The 24,290-nt window shown below is 35.9% G+C and overlaps 1 protein-coding gene across 15 annotated transcripts in view; it reads left to right on the plus strand.

Annotated features, from left to right (window-relative positions):
* OXR1 (oxidation resistance 1) overlaps positions 1 to 24,290 on the plus strand; it is a 221,115-nt gene that overhangs the window by 97,016 nt on the left and 99,809 nt on the right. For all 15 annotated transcript variants that reach the window (XM_087931614.1, XM_087931617.1, XM_087931628.1 and 12 more), the window contains one exon: positions 22,956 to 23,155. In XM_087931614.1, the coding sequence (XP_087787740.1) occupies positions 22,956 to 23,155 (200 nt within the window). The remainder of the gene's footprint in view (positions 1 to 22,955; positions 23,156 to 24,290) is intronic.

The following is a 24,290-nucleotide window of genomic DNA, read 5'->3' on the forward strand; positions in this document are numbered from 1 at the left end:
AAGTTCCCCAAAAGAACTGGAAAAGTTCACAGTGATCAGACTACTAACATTGCTTCCTATTTGCTACCTCCTGAATCACAGACAGTAATAGGTTTTGCTATTGGATGGTGGGAAGTACTAGTGGAAGTCTACTGTCCTTTTCCACTCCAGACGGTTGGCCAATTGGCTGGCACAGGATGTTGGAGTAAGAAGTCTATGGCTTGACCAGCAGGACTTATTTCTATTCTTTTAAAATAGAATGCTAATAATTATGTTCAAATATAATTTATGTGCAAATGTTTTCCCCTAAGTAATATTTTTATATCAAAACAGATATTAGTAGCATAAGAAAGATTTTCTGGATAATGCAGGAAGAACCAAGTCAATAAGTATTAGCAGTATACATTTTTAAGCACAAGGTTAACTTAAACATTTGAGCTAAAATTGAAATATTTATTGCAATCCATTTCTTTTCTTTTTTTAAATCTTTGCATGAATATCTTGCTTCGGTGTTTTTTTGGTTTATGTAAACAAAAGTTATTCCTTTGAAAGTGTTCGTCTTTTATCTATAGACTTTTTTCCTACTAAACATTTCCTTTTTTATATGATCAGGAAAGCCTGAATTTAATATATCTCTTCTGGGCTTTTTGCCTTAATCTGTCTTTCTGACTTTTAAATTAATTTGTATGCCTGGTTTGTCTTCATATTACTTTTGTAGCTGAGTCATTTCCTTATGGATCAAAGGCAAGCATTTAAATGGTTGAATAAAATCACTCCTTATTTAGAAAGCTTGGTTAGTGACCATTTACAAATACAACAGTAATAAAAAAAAATCATTTTCTGAGCAATGAACAAGACAAAAGCAATCCAGTGATTTTCACAGCATCTCGCTCTCCCTTTCCTGCTCCCTCTCTCTCTCCTGCTAAATGAGGAAAGGGTATTTTAACTTGCCTTGCAATTTTTTGTCTAGGCCACTTCAGCAAGATCGCTCTCTCTCTTTTCATATTAACATTTAAGTTGTTTCTGTTCTGTGCATGTGCCAATTTGACTTCAAGATGGCTTAAGTTTTTTTCTGCAGGCTTCCATCTTTTCCTAGAACAATTTCCATACTGCATTGACCAATTGCTTTCCTTCTTGTGTGTGGGTGTTATTGCACATACACATACACAATACACACACATGCCATTCAAGAATTTGCTTAATTGAGCTTTTTTCTCTCTCCCTTCCAGCATGGATTCTAATATTTTTATATCACCTTTTAACAGCACTGCAAATATGGCATAGTGGCTAAAAGTCCGGTTTAGCACACCAAGGAGCTTCTAGTTTAAATCTTGGCAGAAGTAATAATAGACAAATTAATAGAAAACGAGGAAGCTAACATGCTCTGGGACTTTAGAATTCAAACAGATAAGAATCTTGAGCACCACTTGAACATTAGCAGCATTGACAAAATCACCATCAGTAAGTTGCAAAAGGCAGCTTTACTTGGAACAGCTCACATCCTGCAACATTACCTTTATTATTATTAAATATCAACACCTGCCTATCCTAGTTCCTTGGGAAGGATTCAATAGGTGGATAAAAATGCCAAATCCAATCTAAACATCTGGATGACTGGATGGCCAACTACTGTATAATAATAATAATACAAAGGCTTTACCCTTGTATATATTTTTCTAGTCACCTTAGGGGAAAAAAGGTTCATCCCATTTTTTTCTTTAGCTAAAGTAATAAGCCATCTTAGCATTATGGCTACATTTGAAGTATTTTACACATTATGGCCATATTATCCTGGCAAGTGAGCAATAGAGTGTTTTAAATTTGAGTAGTTAAACAAAATAATCTCGTCAATTATTCAGAAAACTTCAATTAAAAGATAGCTGACTTCCTAAAGTCAGCTTGTAGAATTCAAGACCTCAGGGAAAACTATCATATCTTCTCAGCAGTAAATAAATTAAGAGTGCTTGTCAAAAAGGACAAAGAACTCCAAGAACTGAAGAACTGTAATTATAATCACCCCAGATAGTAAATGCTGCATAATGATGGCAGATATTAGTAAAATCTAGAATCAAGTCCAGAATATTACAAGCAAATATGATTCTGCAAAAGGCAGAATAGGAGATAAATCAGATGTTTGAGGTTGGAAGGGCACAAATAGTTTTTAAGAAGGCCTCTTCTGCTCTGTTATTCTTCTGATTTATTAGGATTACAACTTCTAGAATTTTAAGCCAGTATATGTAAAATGTTAGTTTCAACACATCTGGAAAGCAATATATTAAGAAAGTCTGTTTTAGGCCATCACCAGAGGAATGAGCACAAGGTAGGGCTGCCATTAAGACCTTTGTTATCACCCTTAAGGTATTGCAACCATATTTAAACAGGGATGGGCTGCTGGGGATTTGCAGGGGTTCGGGAGAGCCCCTAGCTAAGATTATGTGCAGTTCGGAGAACCCCCAAATCCCACTCCTGGCTGGCCCCGCCCATCCCTTCCCTCCCAGGAGTCCCAATGTGGCCCGTTTTGGATGCAGGGCATGCATTGAGATTCAGGGAGAGTGAAGAATGGGCCGAGTTTGGGAAGGCCAGAAATAGGCCGGTTTCCAGCTTCCAGAGAGCCTCCGGAGCCTAGGGAGGCCCTTTTCGCCCTCCCGGAGGCTCGAGGAAAGCCGTGGTACAGGAGACCGACTAGGCCACGCCCGCCATGGCCATGCCCACCCAGCAACTGGGCAGAGAACCCTTTGCTAAAAATTTTGAAGCCCACCCTTGTATTTAAAGTGACATTGACTTGGATCACCTGCAAGGTTATTGGTTTTTTTCCTGGCCTCTTCACCTGTTCCCTGTTAGAAGAAAAGTAAAATAGATGTTTGATGCTGGATGTCAATGTATGCATTTCCAAGAGTAGTAGCTATGCTAACAAGAAGGAACAGTCTTTCTGTTCTTCACTCCACTTTAGAAGATGTTCTTCCTAGGGCCTACAATTACACCCACATGCCTTCTGCATAGGACATACTCAGTTCCCTCTTTTGGTTTTTGCTACATATCCATCTGCAGAACAATGAGCTTTCCAATGACCTTTTTAGCAACATAATTAGATGGGTTGATTGCAGACACATATGCTAATTAAGCCTTGCTCTTTTTAGCAACATTGGTATAAGTGAGTGAGTGTACATGTAATTCAAGTGTTGACCTTCACACACCCCACTCTGAGATCATTCTCTGAACAAATGTATAAAATATGTCTAAGCATACTTGTTATCCCAGTTCAAAATGGCTTGTAGAACATTTTGGGGGCAGTCTACTTAATTTAACCATAATAATTAAGGAGAAATATTTTCACTGTAATATGTAAGGACAGGACTTCCAAACTTCTTTCTATAAAATGTAACAACTCTTGCCTCTCCAAGTGATAAAGTTTCCCTCTTAGTGTTAGATAGCCATTGTTCTTTGTTTATAAAGTATACATCCTAATAAATAGTAGAGATGACAATGTCAAAATAGGAGAAAAATCATCAATTTTCTGCCTTGAGCTTTCTGTAAAATAGCATTTGTATGCTGAGGAGTTAGAATTCTGCACTTTTGAAAATAAATCCTCTTATGCCTTGAATGATCATAAAAGAACTTTGTGGAATGGGTGAAGGCATGAGTTAGTTGACATTGTTAGCTCAGAAAAAGAAAGGGTCAGGGAGAAGGAAAATAAAAATTGAAGTGTGGTTATGAATAATTATTATTTCTATTTTCTTGCTATGTGTTACCACGTCTGAATCAAAAGTCTTTATTAGTGCTTGGCTGCAAAATTCTACTTCATTTTTTCTCTGCCAGTTCTCATTTAGCTTGAGGGAAGAAAATGTGTGTCTAAAATATTTTTCAGAAGACAGGAGAATTCTAAAGACAGGAACTCTCCTGGATGGATTTCGATGCTCGTGTACTTATAGATACAAGATATGAGTAAATAGTGGAGTGTTAAGGTTGAATCTTTCATTGTTCATCCTGTGGTTAGAATGCAGTACAGCAGGCTAACTCTGCCCACAGCCAGGGGTTTGATCTTGCCCAGCTCAAGGTTGACTCAGCCTTCCATCCTTCTAAGATCAGATTGTTGGGGGCAATACTCTGGCTCTGTTAACTACTCAGAGAGTGCTATAAAACACTATGAAGCTTTATATAAATCTAAGTGTTAAGCATTCTGCACATCAGTTAACTTTTGATGAAAAACATAAGAGACCAACTTTCACAGGGAAAGAAGGGTTCAACGGTGGTTCTAATATCAACAATATGTAAAAGTGATTCTTGCAATTGAGAAAGTTTTAGAGAATTTCTGTTTCTCTGTAAAGATTCAGCAAAATCAGCAACCCAATTTCTTTGCCTTGGACTTTGGTAGAAATGTTCAAAAGGTGATTTGTTGTAAGCTCTGGTTATGTTTTTTATAACCAGACTTCCCATTTTCATAATTTGGTACATTACTTAAGTATGACAAAATATATATCTTAAGGTTCTATCTTTTTTCTTCCAACAAACTCTCCAGATGCCACTCAAACCGCTTTGGAAAATTGAAGTCCAATATTTAATGCTGAATTTAGTCCCTGATCTAAATTCATTATTGCCCCAGGAATACTGTTTTAAAATAGACTGAGCTTTGATTAGATGCCTTGCAGCAAACATTATTTAACTTGAGAAAGAGGATTTGTTTCAAGAAGGAAAGTAGCAAATGTTAATATAGCCACAGAAAACGAAGAGAGAGAGAGAGAGAAAGAGAGAAAGGGGGAGAGGAGAGGAGAGAGAAGTGGAGGGAAGGAGAGAGGGAGTGGAACTTAAAATATCATGGTAATTATGATATTTTGTTAGGGCTGTGACCCATTCTTTTATATTTATGTTAAGATTTCTCAAATAGGACTGGTGAATAAAGATTAAATTATGACTTTATCTTCCATGTGTTTATTTGAATAGATCAAAATTGAAATAATTCATTATTTTGTTCAGCCTTAGAGCTCTCTAATAGAGGTCAAGCTATACAAAAGTAGTGGATGATAAAGCAATACAGGTAGTCTTTGACTTACAACTACAAGTGAGACAAAAATGTATATTGTTAAGTGAGACAGCCCCTCAAATATTGAAACACTGCTATCATGTCACCCCTAGTCCTTTTTTTCATTAAACTAGATATACCCTGTAGCTGTTCTTCATGTTTTAGCCTCCAAACCCTTAATCATCTTTATTGCTCTTCTCTGCACTCTTTCTAGAATCTCCACATCATTTTTACATTGTGGCAACCAACACTGGATGCAGTATTCCAGATATGATCTTACTAACATCTTTTTTAATCCAATAGGTTATGGTGAAGTCATTGGGAAACAAGATTCACTTAACAACCGTGTTACTAGCTTAACAACTGCAGTGATTCATTTAATAAATCTGGCAAGAAAGGTCATAAAATGGAGCAAAACTCACTGAACAAATTTCTCAACAATATAAATTTTGGGCTCCATTAAGGTCATAAGTTGAAGACTACCTGTACATCCTGTAAATACCTTACAGGACGAGAATCTAACATGAACATAGCATAATTATAAAGTTGTTCAATGGTATCAGGAAAAAGGCAGCTCATAAATGTGTATGTATTACTTTTAAAATTCACCTCTATTTTATTTCTACTCAGCTGTCCAGTATTTTATTGAAAGGATTTTTATTGAAAATCCTTTTAAATTTTGTTCTGGCTTTCATTAGAAACAACAGCTTTTCAATTTCCCTCTGTATCACAAATCAATTAGTGTTAAATCAGCCTTCCATGTCCTGAGATCACAAATCAATTTGTGATAATTAAAGCACTCTGTAAAGTTTTGTGTTCCTTCAGTATTTTAGCACTAGGGTGTGACAAATGAATTGGTCATATCAGCCAAATTGTTTTGATTCAGAAAGTGTTTTATAATTGGTATAACAGCTGTCCATAAGTCTCTGAAATTCTGGGAGACAATGTTATGTTATCATCATTCTGATATATACTAGCTTAATTCTGAGTTATTTATTTTGTTGCATTATTTGATTGCTTATTGTACCCTATGACTATCATTAAGTGTTATACCTTATCGTTCTTGACTGTTGATGAATGTATCTTTTCTTTTATGTATACTGAGAGTATTTGCACCAAGATAAATTCCTTGTGTGTCCAATCACACTTGGCCAATAAAGAATTCTATTCTAATTCTAAAAAAATTAGGAACCATGGTGGCTCAGTGGTTAGAGTGCAGTATTGCAGGCTAATTCTGCTGACTGCCAGGAGTTTGATCCTCACCGGCTCAAGGTTGACTGATCCTTCCATCCTTTCAAGGTTGGCAAAATGAGGACCCAGATTGTTGGAGACAATAAACTGACTCTGTAAACTACTTAGAGAGGGCTGTAAAGCACTGTGAAGCAGTATATAAGTCTAAGTACTATTGCTATTTCAGTGAAACAGTATTTGTTTACCGTGTATTATACCTGGAACATTTTGGAGACCTGTTCCTAATTCTGACCCAATATTGAATTATTGGGTGGGGTTTTTTTTTTTTTTTTGGTGCTTTGAGAATGTTCTGAAATAAAGTGATTTCAAGCGATTGCAATCTGAGGAAACTGTTCAGCTTCTTTTAAAATAATGCACCATAATAAAGTATGATAAGAAAAGACCAGATTGGCTTGTCAAAAATGCAACATCTAGCTTTAGTCAATTAATTGCTTCTGGAAAACTGATAAGTAATGCACAAAGATAAAATGTCTTCTTCCTTGTTGCTTTGCAGCAATTCGTATTCAGAAGCAATTTTTATAAGCTTCTGAAATACTTCGTTTCTGAAAACAAGTGGAATAGTTGAACCAAAATTTTTGTTTTCTTCCTTGCTTTTTTTAATAGCTGTTCTTTTCCTGCCTTCAATCAGTTCACTGATGTATTTTCTGAAGAGATGAAGAAGTGCCAGAGTGAATTAAATAAATATAAGCTGATTTTCAAACTGGCAATATCTACCTTACAGATTCACTTCACCTGACTTTAAGGCATAAATTTAGATAAACTACATCCCCATGTTCCTGAAGAACTTTTCTTTTTAATGAAAGTTTTAGTGGCTTTCCAAAAAGTGTGAAACTATACTTGGAACGACTATAGTTAATTCTATAATATAATTCTATTTGGGGCACTACAGAGTAGTAACAAAGGCTTGAAGCAGCAAGAAAACTTTATAGCAAGAGAAGAAAGCACTTACCCCAAAACAAAGCAAAACAATAACAGAAAAAAACCTCAAACCCTAAGCTAATACCGTGATAGGATTTTTTTTCTCTTTCACTCCTATGCCTTCAAAATCTTCTCAAGAAAGTTACCCATTTTGTGTCATTTAGCCATTAAAGTGGAAGACCGATTTTCTCCCCATAATAGCATCAAGAAGCCACGAGAAGAGCATAATTTGTCCTAAAGAAACTCATATTTCCTCAAGAAAAAAATGTAATTCGATGTACAATTTTAGCTTTGGTTGTCTAGATCATCTTCTGTTTACTTACATTGCATTTTTGTATTTTCTGTTTGGGTCTTTCGACTACCTTCCTTGTGAGACTTTTTCTAGAACCCAAGTATTTTACTTGTTCATCAATGGTCTGCCTAAGTTAAGACTTCAGATGCTTCCTTTAGTAATCACTTTTTAAATACTGTATTCAAGAACAACCAAAAGTAAATTGTTGGCTTATCTGTTCTTCTGTCACCTGCACAAGATTGTTAAATGAGGTTGAATTGCTTCAGCATTTCAAAAGGACTCTTGTTTAACACATCTGGGCGATGAACAGTAGAAAGTTTTTGCTTGTCACACTTGCCTGGCTATTTTTGGTTAATGTAAGTGCAATTCGCACATAATTTTTTTCTTCTTCAAGACTGTCCACCTCAGGGAAATTACAGGTCCGTAATTCAAATTTGACCTTCAAAGACTGACAGCAGCCCATGCCAGATTTCCAAGGGGCATAAAGCAGCTGTTTACTGACTTTGAAGACTGATGGATAAAGTATGCCAAGATACCAAAAAGAATGAAAATTCATGACAATGGGGCTTTCCAACATCAAAAGTGGATCTTTATCTGAAGGAAACCAAATCATAATACAATTGAATAAACAATGAACTCTCATTTGTATTCTTCAATATATGGAAAATTCCTGGGGAAAGAATATACATAGACAAAATATGTAGACCAGTTTAATACTCAGTTAGTAGAATCTGAAAATCAGCCTTCTCTTTCCTCTGAAGCTCAAATAAATACAGAAGGAAGATGAATATCATTTCTTCTTTCATTTCTCCATCAGGGTACTGTGGCTAAGCGATACCCCTTAAGTTTCCATGGCTGAGGTTAGCCTTGATCCTATGTCTCCTGATCTTCATCCAACACTTTCACCATTGCACTGTACTAATTCTTTGAAAAGGGTTTCTAAAATGTATGATTTTTGAATCTTAGGTGTTCAGACCTTCCAAAATTTGTTTTGATGTAGCTGTGGGAAGCTGCCAAAGTCCAGTACCTGAAGCATATTAAAATCCAGTAGGTTAGCACTTCTGGAAAACATGTCTTAAGTACCAAATACAGGTAGTCCTCGGCTTATGACCACAATTAAGCCCAACATTTGCATTGCTAAGTGAAACGTTTGTTAAGTGGGCTTTACCCCATTTTATGACTTTTCCTGCCATACTTGTTAGGATTCTTTATAGAATAGAATTCTTTATTGGCCAAGAGTGATTGGACTCACAAGGAATTTGTCTTTGGTGCATATGCTGTCAGTGTACAGAAAAAGAAAAAAATACATTCATCAAGAATCATAAGATACAACACTTAGTGATAGTCATAGGTTACTAATAAGCAATGAAATCATACTAGGAAACAAATAAAAATATAAATCATAAAGATACAAGCAACATGGTTATAGAAATTGGTTATTGTTAAATAAATCCTTGCAGTTGTTAAGTTAGTAAGCCAGTTATTAAGTGAATCTGGTTTCCCCATTGACTTTGCTTGTCAGAAATTTGCAAAAAAAGTGATCACATGACCCTTGGATACTGCAACTGTCATAAGTACAAGTCAGTTGATAAGCGTCTGAACTTTGATCAGGTGATCATGGGGATGCTGCAATGGTAGTAAGTGTGAAAAATGGTTATAAGTTGCTTTTTTTCAGTGCTGTTATAACTTTGAATGGTCACTAAATGAACTGTTGTAAGTTGAGGACCACCTGTACTGGTCCTTATGAACTCACTTTTCTCCTTGTTTGGGAGAAATGTTATTAGGAAGGCAATAGCAGTAAGAGTTATTTCTCTCTGAGAAATTGTTCACCTTCCTTGAACCTTTGCATTTTGCACTTTGCCTTCTGAAACAATTTCTCACAGCCTAGTTGTGGCTAATAATATGCACCTTACATGGATGAGTCAGATCTGCATTGCAGAAGTCAAATACTGTTTTGCAAGGAAGTCTTGAACATGTAGTGCCAGCATGTGGGGAAATGAAGTGACCTGACAAATTCAGAGGACAGGCTTTCGATATCTCAGGAACTAAAAAAAAAGACTTATGACCTCAAATATCTTTCCGCCTTTAAATCTCTCTATCTATCTATCTATCTATCTATCTATCTATCTGTGTGTGTGTGTGTGTTTGTGTGTGTGTGTTCCAGCATAACTCTGGAGCGCCTCGAGACATTTCAACCAAACTTGGTACACAGATGACTTACCCTGTGGAAACAAATACTGTGGGGGTAAGACACCCCTAACACCCCTTGGGGTGTGTGTGTATGTGCCTTAAAATGGATTCTACTGTACAGCACAGTGGAATTGCCATGGTAATGGCTTCACAGTACTTCAGTACTCCACAAGGGGGCTCCCTTTCAGCCCTCCAAGGAAACATCAGGTGATTGGCCAAGTGCAACCAAACAATGAAACACCAGCATAGACAAGAAACTCCAGAGGAGAGGAATAGAAGACTTGTAATGCTGTATGAAAGTACAACAGCGTGAGTCCCGGCTACAGAATTTTCCTATATAATACAGGATTGGGATAAATAAATACCCAGGCAACGCCGGGTTATCAGTTAGTAATACATTTAGGTTAGCAACACTCTTTCCATGGTCGTAGTCCTTTGACAAAGAAGAGGGTTGGCAATCTTTTGAAGTCTGCTGGCTGTTAAGTTGGGTTTGGAAGAGGGTTTGGTAAAGCAGAGAAGATAAAGATATGAAGCAAGGACAGCTTTGAGGAAGATCATAATTTTTGTTTTGAGGTTTAGATTAAATTGTATTGTATATTTTAAGGTGACAACCACAATTTTCCTAGGGGAAACTTTTTCAAGGGATACTGGGGGACATAAAAAGGTTTTGGGGGATGTAATAGGCAGCTAAGTCACAGATTGCTAAAATGTGGTACAGAAAATATAAACATCTTCTAAAAATAGAGAAGCAACAGGACTTCATTATTCTTAGGAACACCATTAATACTTCTAGTATTAGCGGTAAGTAAATATAACCAAGTTTTTTTTAATTAAATGCTTGGTGTAGAATTTTGACCTGGTGATTAAAAGCTGTCATTTTCTCAAATCAATGAACCTACTTTCAAAAGTTTTCAAGGATGCTGAAATCAATGGAAAAATTCCTGTTGGTTCAACTTTTAATCTATCTATTGTAGATTTGCAGACTAGCTCAAGAGTAAACATTTGAAATAGCCATTTGTTTTGAAACTCCAGAAAATTTCATTCTGCTTGTCATTTGCTTTTTATAGCAGTTGAAACATATTTGACATTTTACATATTTTTTTTCATTAAGAAGACTCCTAGATACCACATTCTGTTGCATAATATTTGCAAAGTTATCCTTAAAATAAATCCCAGAGTCATGAAAAAGAACCTTGATAATGAAACCCAGACAATGAATTATGAATGATGAATTGATGCTAATGTGGTATTTTACTAAGCAAATCATCTTTAATAGAAGCTCCCATATTTTAGTATATCAAAACTCCATCTCAAAGTGCTGTAAAACAGATATTTTTTTCAGCAGTTGCAATCACATAATACTTAATTTAAAATAACAGGAATATTATATGACTATTTGGATACCGTTTGGAATAAAACACCAGTCTGATGTTGTAAAGTAAAAAAAGCCATAAACTTTCATTATCTTCAGTAGGGTTGAGAAACCTACAGTTTTCCAAATGGTGCTGAAGAACAGTTCCGAGTATTTGAGTGCTTTGTATTAAAATAATATGGAGGACCAGATTCACTCTTCATGGACCTCAGTCCAGTTTATCAGATGCCTACTTTTATGAGATTAATGCAATTTTAAAATCACTGTATACATATTCTGATAGAATCAAAGTTGGCAACATGGAGAGAATTACGGGTTCAGTAAATGGCATTCTAAAGAACAGATAATAATAAGAGGTTCTGGGGGCGGGGGCGGTGCTGGCATTTCAGAAGTACAGTGTGCGATCTTGAAGCTCCAAAGTTGCCGCTGATATCTCCATTGCAGGATGGTCCCACCGGACCTAAACCATCCCATAGAGACGGTGACTGAGGAGGGCACATCCTGTTGATCCCAGGGACATCGCAAAGTCCCTGGTTGATCCAGGAAAAGCCCTTTGCCAGCGGTGGAGAGGCAGCCATTCAAGCTGCTGAAGCTGGGACAGCTGTGGAACGGAGGAGATTGAAGGAAAGTGTGTCAACTTGGTGAGATGAACTTTTATTTAGTATTACTTGAAAAGAACATCCTGAAAGATTAAAAGTGAGGAGGAAAGAGTTTAAGCAGCGAAATTAAACTAGTTAAAGTGAAAGTTTTTTTTTCTTTTTCCCTTTTTATTGGAATTTTGAATTTGGTAAAGTTACTGAACTTTAAACTGGACTGTTTCTTTTAAATTTTCATCCTTGTTTTTATTTTTATTTATTTTTTTAATAATTTTTTTGAAAGTCTGTTTTGATTAAGACTCTTTGGATTTGAGTTGTATTTTTTTCCCCCCCAAAAGGAAGGATTCAATTTTCTTTTTGTTTCTGGTATTGGATGCAAGAGGGGGGAGTGAAAGTGAAGGGGGAAAAAGTAGCACTGCCATTTAGAGGCTTGGACATATTGTTTCTTTCTTTCTCAGTTTGTTTATGTACTTGCTATACTCAAGGAGTTTTGCAATGGAAAAGATAGTGGGATGAGCATGGTAGATTGTTTATACAGGTGTTCATCTGTGAAACTAAATAATTAGAGCTTTGAGCTGAAATTGAAAGTTGCGAGAATGTTTAAGAATAAATTGCATAAATGTTGGAAGTGTCATCAGATACCTGGTTCATATTACCATATGTGGTGAACATGCTCGGACGAAAGAAATATTGGATTAAAATCAATACATGGTTGGAAAAAATGATAAAACAACATATAGACTTTAAACCAGAGATCTTTTTATTGGGAATTATACTGGAACTATACAACAAAGAGTTGAAATATTTGACTGTAAATGTACTAACAGCAGCTAGGATTCTTTTTGCTAAGAATTGGAAAAATGATAAAATACCTATGTAGGAGGAAGTTATTAAGAAAATTATGGACTGTGCTGAAATGAGTAAATTGACATTTGAAATTAGAGAACAAGAAGATAAACAAGTTTATATGATATGGGATTTGTTTTATCAATGGTTGGACAAAAAGACATGGTTATGTAATAAACTAGATAATTTTGTGATAGAAATTTAATAGATTGATATAAGACATAATATAGACATATATAACCACTGGTTGAAAGTATAACATAAATTTTAAGATAAAACTTAGAACATCTTGTATAAAATGATGGAATAAATAGTTTAGTCATGGATGATTAATAACTGATAAATATACAAGCATACCTTAGTTTGACAATGTGAAAATTGATATAAATTGTGAGTAAATGACTACAAAAGAATAGCACAAAAGATTTGTAACCAACTGACACACTGTATGTATATAAAATGGAAGATGGTTTTATGTTTTTACGTTTTGTATGTGTATGTTTGTTTTTAAAAATAAAAATTATTTAAAAAATAATAAGAGGTTCTGCAAACAATCTGTTGAGGCAGAAATATTTCTGAATAGTTTCACCTGATAGAAGACACATCTCTAAGGAATTGGCACAATATCTTCCATGCATTTGTGCTGGCAAAAAAAAAAAAACCTTAGAAAGTATTCTTCCATTAACGATTATAATCCAATCCCTTTGGATGAAGGGGACGCTAGTACAGGGTGCATGCCACTTTCAGCTGTATATTTTTTAATAATAGCTAATCAATTAAATCTGATGTAGTAGTTCTATGTATTTCATAAGGCTGAAAGAAAGATACATTTGGGATAAAGTAATTAGAATGAAATATAAATAGAACTAATCTTAGAAAAAGTTTGTGGGAATAACTTGGATAGAGGCATCAAAGCAAGAGCTCTGAATAAGGGAAAAAGGACCTATCCTCCAAATTTAGATAGCAAGTTATATCAATACTCCCAATAATGTTTAAAGATAGCAACAATAGATGACCTTGTTTCACCTTGGAAACTGAATAGGATTTATCTTGGCCTGTACTTGAATGGGAGAGTACAAGACAATGCCATGGCTGTACATTGGACTGGGAAGGTAGCAAAATATCCTAGGAAGCAGCAATAGCAAATCACTTTTGTACTGTTGCTAAGAAAGCTTCATGGATGTGTCCCTGAGGTGACCAGGAGATGAGCTTGACTTGATGGCTATTTTATCCTTTTTGATGATGATAAATAAACTTGCAGACAGCATGGCATATGGACCAAAGCAATTGTTTTAATGGGAGCATTTTTCAAATCATACTTATATGTATATTGTATATTGTCAAGGCTGTAAAAGGCATTTTCCTGTTGGAGTTCCCATCGGAGCTGTATGAAACAGAGATTGTGCACATTAAGGGAAAACGTGTAAACTGCAGTGAGAAAATTGATGTGAGCTATTGATTCAAATTCGTTTTCATGGGATGGAAGAGTGGACAAAGTGGGTGATGGTAACTGACAAATTGGAAAGGTGAAAAAATGAAACACTGCTCAGTTCACACCATAAAATACCTATAGAAAGTGTATGAGCCCCCTTTTTTCTGCTGGCCTTCAGTTTTCAATGACTTGTAGTGCTTAAATGGTGGGGTGTGTTTTTTTGTTTTGCTTTGTTTTATTACCAATGAGGGAGATTTACAGATTTTCAGTTGTAATGGTAATTAGGCTGTTGGTTTGAGCTCCAAGCTTGGCAATTGGGTTGCAAACATTTCATCCTCATTCGAGGAGACATCTTCAGTGTGTTTTGAGTTGTGCCCATCTGTCAGAACACAGGTCTTTAAATACCTTCTTATGTGATGCAAATTAGTCTGAATGATGTTTATTTGGATATTTCTGAATCATGGTCTGATTTCAAACTGTTTGATTGGCTGGCTGATGTTGCTAGGCAATAGTTAAGTACCATCTGTGTGATGCAGATTAGGATTAGAGTTGCTTATCTGACTGCTCCTTCTCATGGTCTAGTCTTGGCTTGTTTGATAATTTGAGTGGCTGGCTGTTGTTACTGATAAGTGGTCTGATTTCTTGTGAGCTGACCACATGTTGCCCCCAACAATTTGGATCCCCATTCTACTGACCTTGGAAGGAGGGAAGGCTGAGCAAAACTTTGCATTGGTCAGGATCAAACTGCTGGTATGTGGACATTGTTAGTCAGCAATTTTAATCACCCCACCTCCCCGCCTCTTAACACATGTAAAGCAAGTAAGACAATATGTAAGAAAGGGTCATTATTTCTATCTCACTTTGAAATCAAAATGCAATCAAGAATGTGTCTTGATTGCTTGAATAGCAAATATAATCCTTTTTATTAATATGCACTTAGATCATGCTTTATTTTGGTTAAAAACTGCTGGAGAATCTACCACCTATACAGACAGACTGTTCGAGAGATCTTGATGGAGAGATCATGCTCTCAGGAGGTTTTTCCTTATAATTAAATAGTCTTAAATACTCAGAGCTATATTCAAATGCTGCCAAAAAGAAACCTTAGGATACTAAATTTAGACCAATGCTTTATATTTATTAACAACTTTATATTACATTCAACACCATTGCGACGATGTATGCATTTGTCCACTCTTCATGATGCCAAAAAGTGTGTGTTTTACATTTGCTATTCTTCTTCCGTTTCTTTTTTGTTCACCACTAATGATAAAATCTCATGACCAAAACATGTTTGCCCCACGGCAGATAAATTTGCATGTGCAGATTTTGTGAATATTAACCAACAATTTAACCAACAACCAACAGGAGTATAGGATAGATAAAACCATGCACAATGCATTCAAGATAGCTGAAATGAGAGGTAAAATTCACCGGCAGGCAAAAAACAAAACAAAAAACAGACCCTGCGGTGCAAGAAGACAACAGTAAAAATTACAACATTGTGTGAAATAGTTTATGTATCTGCAAAATAAAATAAAAGCATCCCGCTAATTCCCTAAAATAGTGTCAGTTATGGCAAACCAAAAAGATTGGCTTTTGTCAATTCCTAAAAGTCTTGGAGAACAAAACAACAATTCAGGACATTTCCAGTGAAGGTTGATTGCAAAAAATAAGAACTAGATAGGTAGAGGTATAATGATCTGGGAGAATAACCTTGGGGCACAGGATGAAGAACCACAGTCCAGGCAATAGTCAGACAAAAGATATCTCAGCCTGCAGAGAATGCATCTCAGAAGGGACTCTTCTCTGGAAAGTGAAGGCAGGGAAAGGAGAAGGGTGTTCAGACATGCAAGACTCTCTTATTATAACCTTACAATAAAGGCAGTGTGAATACTCGTGGTTTTAGTTTTTGTCTGGATTATAAAAGACTGACAGGAGGCTTAAAATGTGAATTAGCGATTCCAACACAAGTGAAAGTAGATGTGGCTCCATTCATAGTAGCTAGTTCTGAGTTTGAGAAACTGTCCCAAAGGACTCCCAGCCATAGAGATCCCCTTCCTGTCACCTAATTATTTCTAACATGCTTTAACCAAGTATGGTTGTCCTGTCTTCAGATGCTTTGGAGAATAGCTTGACTCCCTCTTCTTTGTGGTAGCCCCTGCAACCGTTCTTCATATGTTTTAGCCTCAAGTCCCTTAATCATGGTCTCTCTGGGTCAAAAATGTCTATGTCAAACACTAGTTTCATGTAATAGTGAGGCTAATGGGCTAGAAATCAGGAGACTGAGTTTTAGCCTTCCCTTAGGAATCTAACTGAATAACAGTTCTCTTTCCAGTTGCAAAGAAAATATAAAGAATATCTATCTATCTATCTATCTATCTACCTATCTATCTATCTATCTATCTATCTATCTATCTATAATAATAAGAAGATTAAGAAGATTAATTAAGAAGAGATTATACTGCAACATAATGTCTAAGATAGAAATTGATACAAAGATTTACAATGTAAATATATATATCTATATATCTATCTATATCTATATCTATATATCTATATCTATATCTATATCTATATCTATCTATCTATCTATCTATCTATCTATCTATCTATCTATCTATCTATCTATCTATCTATCTATCTATAATAGATAGATAGATAGATAGATAGATAGATAGATAGATAGATAGATAGATAGATAGATAGATAGATAGATAGATATAGATATATGTGTGTGTGTCTCCAAGATGTAATTTCCATTTCTTCCTCTCAACATTATGGGCAGCCTTCTTCAGCTCTTTGGAAAGTCTTCAATTCTGTTTTTCTATTCTGCTTCCTACCTATTATGACCTATGGAAACCCAAATGTCTTGCTCCCCTGTTGTTTCTTCGCTTTCATGACAAATCCCTACCAGTTTGGTCAACTTTATTTTTTTATCTACAACTTTACTGAATCTCCTGGAGGCTTGCACAATTCTGCACAATCAAGCCAGGCACGTAGGGATGGAAAAGACAATCCAATTATTCAAGCAACGGAGTGTTCCACAGTGCTGAAGGTCAGCGGCAGTAACCACCACCATTGCTTCCTGTTTGGTTTATGAAATTATAGAAGATATTTGCTGGAGGGGATGTGGGGGTGGAGAGGAAGGTTGGCGATCCTCAAAAGAAACCCACAGATTTACAGGGTAATTGGAATGGCCTCCTCCTTTGTGTCACTGAATGCAGAACCCATTATATATATTTAATGATCATTCTAATCTGTTGTGTGTGTTTTTTTATTTTGTCTTCTTCCCCCTAATTCATGATTTATTTCTATTCCACTTCATTCTTTTTTACTTAGTTATCTAGTACAATGCCTTTGAGAATATGGAAAGTTTGCTGACATGTGAATTAAACAGTTAAAGTTAATTGACATGTATACATCTTTTTAGAACAGGGTACCAAAGCAGTAGATTTGCTGTTTGTTAGGACAACCCAGTAATGTAATATAGTTTTTCTTTCTTTTTCTTTCTTTCTTTCTTTCTTTCTTTCTTTCTTTCTTTCTTTCTTTCTTTCTTTCTTTCTTTCTTTCTTTCTTTCTTTCTTTCTTTCTTTCTAGGACAATAAAAAGAACAACTTTAATGCAATTAATCTTTGCTTGTGATAAGAGAAAAAAAATAATTTATGTAATCTGCTTCTTATTTACAAAGCAATAGAGCATGTGAAAATTGGAGAAAAAAACCTCAAACAACTGTTAGTAGATAAAATATTCCTCTTGATAGGTTTTTAAAATTTCTTTAATGTTTGTTATGTGTAAAGATGAAAAATACAACCCTAACCCTATTAATTACATTGATTAATAGTTGAGAACTCTATGGTGTCTTGATGAATGCCTGTGAAATGAAAGATGCAGCACTGAGAAAAGCCCGCTTTAAAGGACAAGCAAAGTTTACAATCCTTGAATATTCACTTTCCCCCATAATGTAAAAGATGATATCATTGTATTAGGGCAAGAAGAACCCTTGCACTCACCCAGAAATTGGATTTCAACTCAATCCCAGTCAGCACAGTGGGTGAGAAGTACAACACGAAGTGTTCAGTGGTGGGAATCAAAGATTTTTACCACCAGTTTGATGGACGTGGCTTGGTGGGTGTGCTTTGTGCGTGTGCACACACTTTGCGCATGCGTGTCAAACATACAGTTTGCGCAGAAGCGTTCCAACTCACCTCTTGCAAGCCTGCACTCTCCTGGTCGCTTCAGCAGCTGCTGCATAGCACTCTGCTGTGCCACGCAAAGCAGTTGCACTTCAAAAGCAGGGAATAAAGGTGAGTATAGAAGCCTGGTTGGGCCCAACAGCAGAGCGGTGGAGAGAACAGGTTCAGTCTCCTGCTTATCAGTATTACCAGCTCGGCCAAACCGGGCCGAACCGGTAGAATATCACCTCTGGAAGTGTTTCAGTAACTCACAAACATTGTGACTCCCCCATTTGTGTTAAAGGCACCATTTAAGGCCCTTCTGGATTGAAAGGATTAGCCAGTGAGATCACCATTGATGTTGGGATGCCCATAGGACCTTCTTTCATGTCAAGGAGCTGGAGCAAGTGACAGGAGCTCACCCCACCACACAGAAGCACTTGGGACTCAAATGTGGGCTTGCTAACCTCTAACCACCCAGTGTCCTAACAATATGAGTCACCGCTCTTCTTAACATTGTGGCTGAGTCTACATAACACATTAATAACAGCATGGTATGTTTGCATTTAAAATATTGGGTGGATTGAATCATGCTTTAGGATTTAAGATATTGCATGAATCACAGAGTTCTCTTTATAGCAAGTTTTATAAAGATGAAAGGATAATCACTCCAAAATAAGGGAAATAATTTTCTAAATGACAATTTAAAAGTGAAATGAAAATTATTCACTTGTTGGAGCAATTATGTAATTCGGTATAGATATAGGTGGTGACTTTCTGAATTTCTCATAACTTTACATGATGTACCAGAAAGCTCTGGAATCTGCAGCTAGTTGTTTATATAATAGCTGGATCTTATTAATCTGAGAATCATTTCTTATACCAGTAGAGGTCATCTTCCCTTATACAGATTAATTATTAGTTTAGAAGAAATACATTGTGGAATGTAAAAGTGGAGATAGAAGGCCATGTTTATTTCATTCTTCTGAGTTTTGCTCCCTCCGGAGGAAAAGTCTGACAAAAGCTTTTATAGTTCTTTCATCTGTATTTGAAACCTAAATTTTTGTAACAGAGGCATCTGCTGAGAGAGTTAACAAAAATTTAAAATCTCAACAGCATAATTGTGACTGAGGGTTTTTTTTAACCTGTCTGCAGATGTCTATGTTTTGAAGTTTATCTATTACTTATCCAATTATTGAAAAATGAGAATTTTCAACACAAAACTGAACAAGAACTAATATTCTATATGTATCTTTTTGTTTAGTATTTAACTTCCCATTAAGATAATTTACTCGAAGAAAGCAAATATAGCTCTATTAAAATGAGCATGAATGTTATTGATCTGTAAGAAAGAAATCTTCTTTTCCTCTCCACAATATTCTATATGTACATTGTACATTGATTGATTGATGATTGATTATGTGCAATCAAATTGTTTTCAACTCCTAGCAACCCCATAGATAAGATTTTCTGCAGGAAATCAATGCCTAATCTGTTCTCTTAAGTGTCTCAAGGGTGAACTATTTTCCCATTTTATTGACTATTTACCCATTTTACAAATTTGGGACTCTTTATAGTCTCATTTCATTTTTACTTCCCCGAAAAGCTCAATATAAATCTGTAAACTTAGTTCTCTGCTTACCCTAACTTTTGGTAATTTATGAACAATTTAAAATGGTGTTCTTCAAAGCAAGTCATTAAGGAGCTCCTTATTTCCCCTCCAAGAATAAAATTGTCCATTTATTTCTATTGTTTGTTTTCTATTTTTTTAACCATTTACTAAAAATAACTTTTTATGCCATGGCCACTAAGTTGCCATGGCTAAGAATGCCTTTGGCCCATATTATTGTACTGCCAACTTTCCGTATATTGGTTCTAAATTAAAAACAATCTTTTTTAAAAAAAATATCAAAAATTCTGGTAAATGAGTTGTTAAAGACTCGTGTTTATAATTTCAGCTCATTATCTCCAGCCTTAGCCCAAGATGGTTTATTTTCTCAGGAAATAATGGGCTGTTATTTTGACATGACACAAAAATCAAATGTGAAAGGACATCCTGCTGTAAATATAATCACATAGTATGCTTTCATCTTGGCAATTCCCCTGAGCTCATCTGAATTCTTCTTTCAATATTAAAGTTTATAATTTAATTGGCTAGAGCAAGGTGGAAGCGTGACCTGATTCATCATTACATTAAGCTGGTTTATCTTTAAAAAAAAGACAAGATTGTTAAACAGGCTGTAAGATGTAGGATTCAGACATCATGTTAGAACAAAACCTCATAATTTAGCATTATGTGTGAATAAGAATGTGCTGCAAATTTCACCCGTTTTTTGTATTTTGAGTGAAGAAAGAAATCAGTAAGACAAAAGTTAACATTTAATCTTAAAAATTAAAAATGCTACTTTTTAAAAGGCTTATTAAAGTTTATAAATTCAAAGATAAAAAACTAATGCAAACAAAAAAATATAAAAACTAAAAAAGTGCATTTTTTTTAAAAAAAGAAAAAAATTAATAAAAAAGAAAGAAAGATATATAAGCAAATAACTTTCTCCATCATCACAAGGATAAACAGTTGTAGTAACTTGTCCCTTTCTGGTACTATAACAAAAGAACACTTTCTCCCATATCTCATCTCTTAACTGCAAGCAAATTTGATATGTCTTTTTTAGTAAATTCAAGATAAAATGTCATCCAGGCATTTCTTCTAGTTTATTATTTGTACAGTATGAATCTTTCAATTGTTTAGCAATCATCCAGTTTCATTTATAAATTCAGCATCTTTTTCCATACCATTCTTGTAATCCAGTGGTTCCCAAACTTTTTCAGTCCAACGCCCCCTTGGTGCTACAAACTCATCCTCAGTGCCCCACCACCCAGGGTTGGGATTCAAATTTCTGTGGGCTTGGCCTAATTTGAGGGTGTGGCTTGCTGGTCATGTGACTGGGTGGGCATGGCTTGTTGGTCACGTTACCAGGTAGGTGTGGTTTGGTGGTCATGTGACTGGGTGGGTGTGGCCAGGTGACTGGTAAACCATATACAAGTGGTCTTCACTTAATGGCTGGTTGTTTAGCAAGTGTTCTAATTTATGACTGGCCTCCCCAGAGTTACTTGACCTGTGTTTGGAGTTTTGACAGCCATGCACACACATACACACACACACTCCCTTCCAACCGTGCTGGAGCAGGTCATTGGACTAGAATCAGCAAAGCATCTCTCATTAGATTCTAGTAGTGAATAGAATCTAATCAGAGATACTTTGCCGATTCTTGTTGATTTTTATTTGTTTCTTTATTTTCTGTTGTTGAATTGCATTGACATGTGTGTCAGCTTTTGTGATTCTTTGCAGCAAAAATTACTGACCTCTGGCTTTGTTCTACTTTTCAAATGTGCTGCCACTGCCACGTTCTAGGTGCCAGCTCTGCAGGTCCACCCCATTGAGCCTGCTCCATCGGATGGACCTGCCCAAGCAAATCCTAGTGGAGCAGTGCACCAAGTCAGTGGGGTGAGCCTGAGAGAGGGAAAGAGACAGAGAAAAGAAAGAGAGAGAGAAAGAGAGAAGGAAGAAAAGAAAGAAAAAAAGGAAAGAAAAAAAGACAAAGAAAGGGGAAGATGGAAGGAAGGAACAGAAAGAAAAAGAAATAAAGAAGGAGAGAGGGAGGGAGGAGAAAGATAATGAGATAGCTATTCTAGTCCAATCACCTGCTCCAGCAGTGTTAGAAGGGTGTGTGTGTGAGTGTGTGTTTTCTCCTTGTAATTTACCAGTACATTTTGGTTTTGCCTTCTTCAGCATTGGCACTGTAATACATTGGGGAAAAGTAATTTTTTAGGGTGGAGATCTGGTCCAATGGATCCTGTTTAAAGCCTCAACAAAAAGTGAGAGCTTACTGATAGTCTTGACCATGTTTTGTCCACAAAACCTTTAACAGAAGCCAAAGATGTTTCAGTGTGGAAAAGGGCCTCAGTCTAAACTAGGCCTCATTTCAATCTGATGCATCAAGTCTCTCTCTCTCTCTCTCTCCCTCCCTCCCTCCCAGACTTTGCTTTGCTCTACTTTCCTGATGTGCCTGCGGGGCTGGCGCTTTGAACATGGATGGGTGGGTAGGTGGATGGATAGATAGAGAGACAGGTAGGTAGGTAGATAGATATATTGGTAGATAAATAGGTAGGTAGGCAGGCAGACAGGCAAGCAGGCAGGCAGGAAGACAGACAGACCTTTTGGACGGATGTATGGATAGGTAGATAGGTAGGTAGGTAGATAGATAGATAGATAGATAGATAGATAGATAGATAGATAGATAGATAGATAGATCGATCTATATTGGTAGATAGGTAGGTAGGTAGACAGAAAGACAGGCAGGCAGGTAGGTAAGTAGGCAGGAAGGCAGGCAGACAGACAGACCTTTTGGATGGATGGATGGATGGACAGACAATGCGACATTTAGAAGACGACAAAATCCTCTGGGACATGGCATATGTTGACAGAATCTAAGCATTTTTGTAAATGAAATAATTACCCAGAAATAGAGATGCCACTAAATAAAGCATTTTTAATATATAATCTGAAAAGTATTCTTTTCAGATTATATAAATTTGCAATTACTCTGATTATAATTGCTCAAGTTCCAGGTTCTTTCCAAATAAACTCTGCTTGATGATGCTCTCTTCTGATGATGGTAGACCAGCTTTAATCTCTTTTGAACTAGAAATTATGATGTGTCCATGTACCATATGTCCATCTATATTAGTAATCCATGTAAACTTGCAACAGTGATACATGTAATACAAAATTTTCTACTTTTTCTGTCAGGTCAGCAAAGCAAGAAAAGTTGAATCATATAGCTTTAATCTACCAATTCATAGTATATTATATCCTTTCCCTTTTAGACTAAAGAAAAAATCCCAGTCTATTGAAATTTCTGCATCAGGTTATGAACCTCTGCCATCAGCAGCACAACATGACCTGCAACCAACTAAACCTACAGCTCTGAACAACACGACAACATCTGAAGAGGAGCAGAATAACACTGCAAATTCCCAGCGGCGCAATCCACGGAAGGGTGAACTGAAGAGATACTACACAATTGGTAAGCGAACAGACTACTTTCTCCATCAAAAATATATAATGTCCTTGCTTTGTGGAATGATTGGTAGAATAATCATTTATTTGTGAATGAACATTAGAATGCTTAAAGAAGTACCTTTTTTCATCTCCTAAATAAGGATTATGAAATATTATAAATGTAACTAGCAACTAATGGCAGATAATTCTGTAGAAAAGCAAGAGACAAATAGAAATGGAAAGTTATGATAGCTACCATTTTGTTATTCTATACTCTGGTAACATGACCATTGATTCACAGACATGAATGCTAAATCTTTCTATGATTTTTAGATTGCATTTATTTGAAGGCATATTATTGTAGGAGGCAAATTGTCCAGGCCTGCAATGTCTTGTGATTGCATCTAATGCCAAATGCATTACAAATGGAAGGCATCTATTGTAGAGAAATTATATAACAGGAGAACATACTCTCTATTATTTATTTTTCTAACCAAGAAGTATAGATATTTTGACTATGATCCTCCATACTTCCTTGAACACACTCTGAGAATGACTTGCATAATAAAGATGTATATAATAATTTAATGTATTTCCACTTAATACCGTGACTTAATTTTTGATTTATTGTGGGCCATCAAGTCAACGTTGACTCTCAGCAACCACATAGATAGATTTTCTGCATGGTAACCTGTCCCTAACCTGGTGTTTCGGATCTTCCAACATTGTCAGTATAACAATCAATCAATTGTTAATAGTCATCCTCTTTCCTTCCTCTTTTCCCAGCACTAAAGCCACCTCTAGACAATTAAATCTTATAATTATGGGATATGTTTTTAAAGACATTTATTAGGACCTGTGAAGGCCCAATGGCTCTCTACTTTATTTTTCTGCTAGTTATTCTGGCATAAAGGGAGAAAATTGGCTTAATGCTAATTGCTTTGTCTTGCTCTAATCACTGTTTTTATGTGAGGAAAAGAACAACCACAGCTCATAAATTTATTTTTCTTTGGACAACATTGAGGTCTACATTATTAAAGTAGGACATGATGTAGATCAGGTGATGAAAGAAACTATGTTTCTGCTTCTCATTTACAAGTCCTTACTTGTTCCTCTTGCAACCACTTGGAACTACTTCTGAATCTGGTGTACATTCTCTG

The sequence above is a fragment of the Pseudonaja textilis genome, chromosome 3 (genome assembly GCF_049901715.1).
Source record: "Pseudonaja textilis isolate UNSWEBS1 chromosome 3, rPseTex1.2, whole genome shotgun sequence".
NCBI classification, from domain to species: domain Eukaryota; kingdom Metazoa; phylum Chordata; class Lepidosauria; order Squamata; family Elapidae; genus Pseudonaja; species Pseudonaja textilis.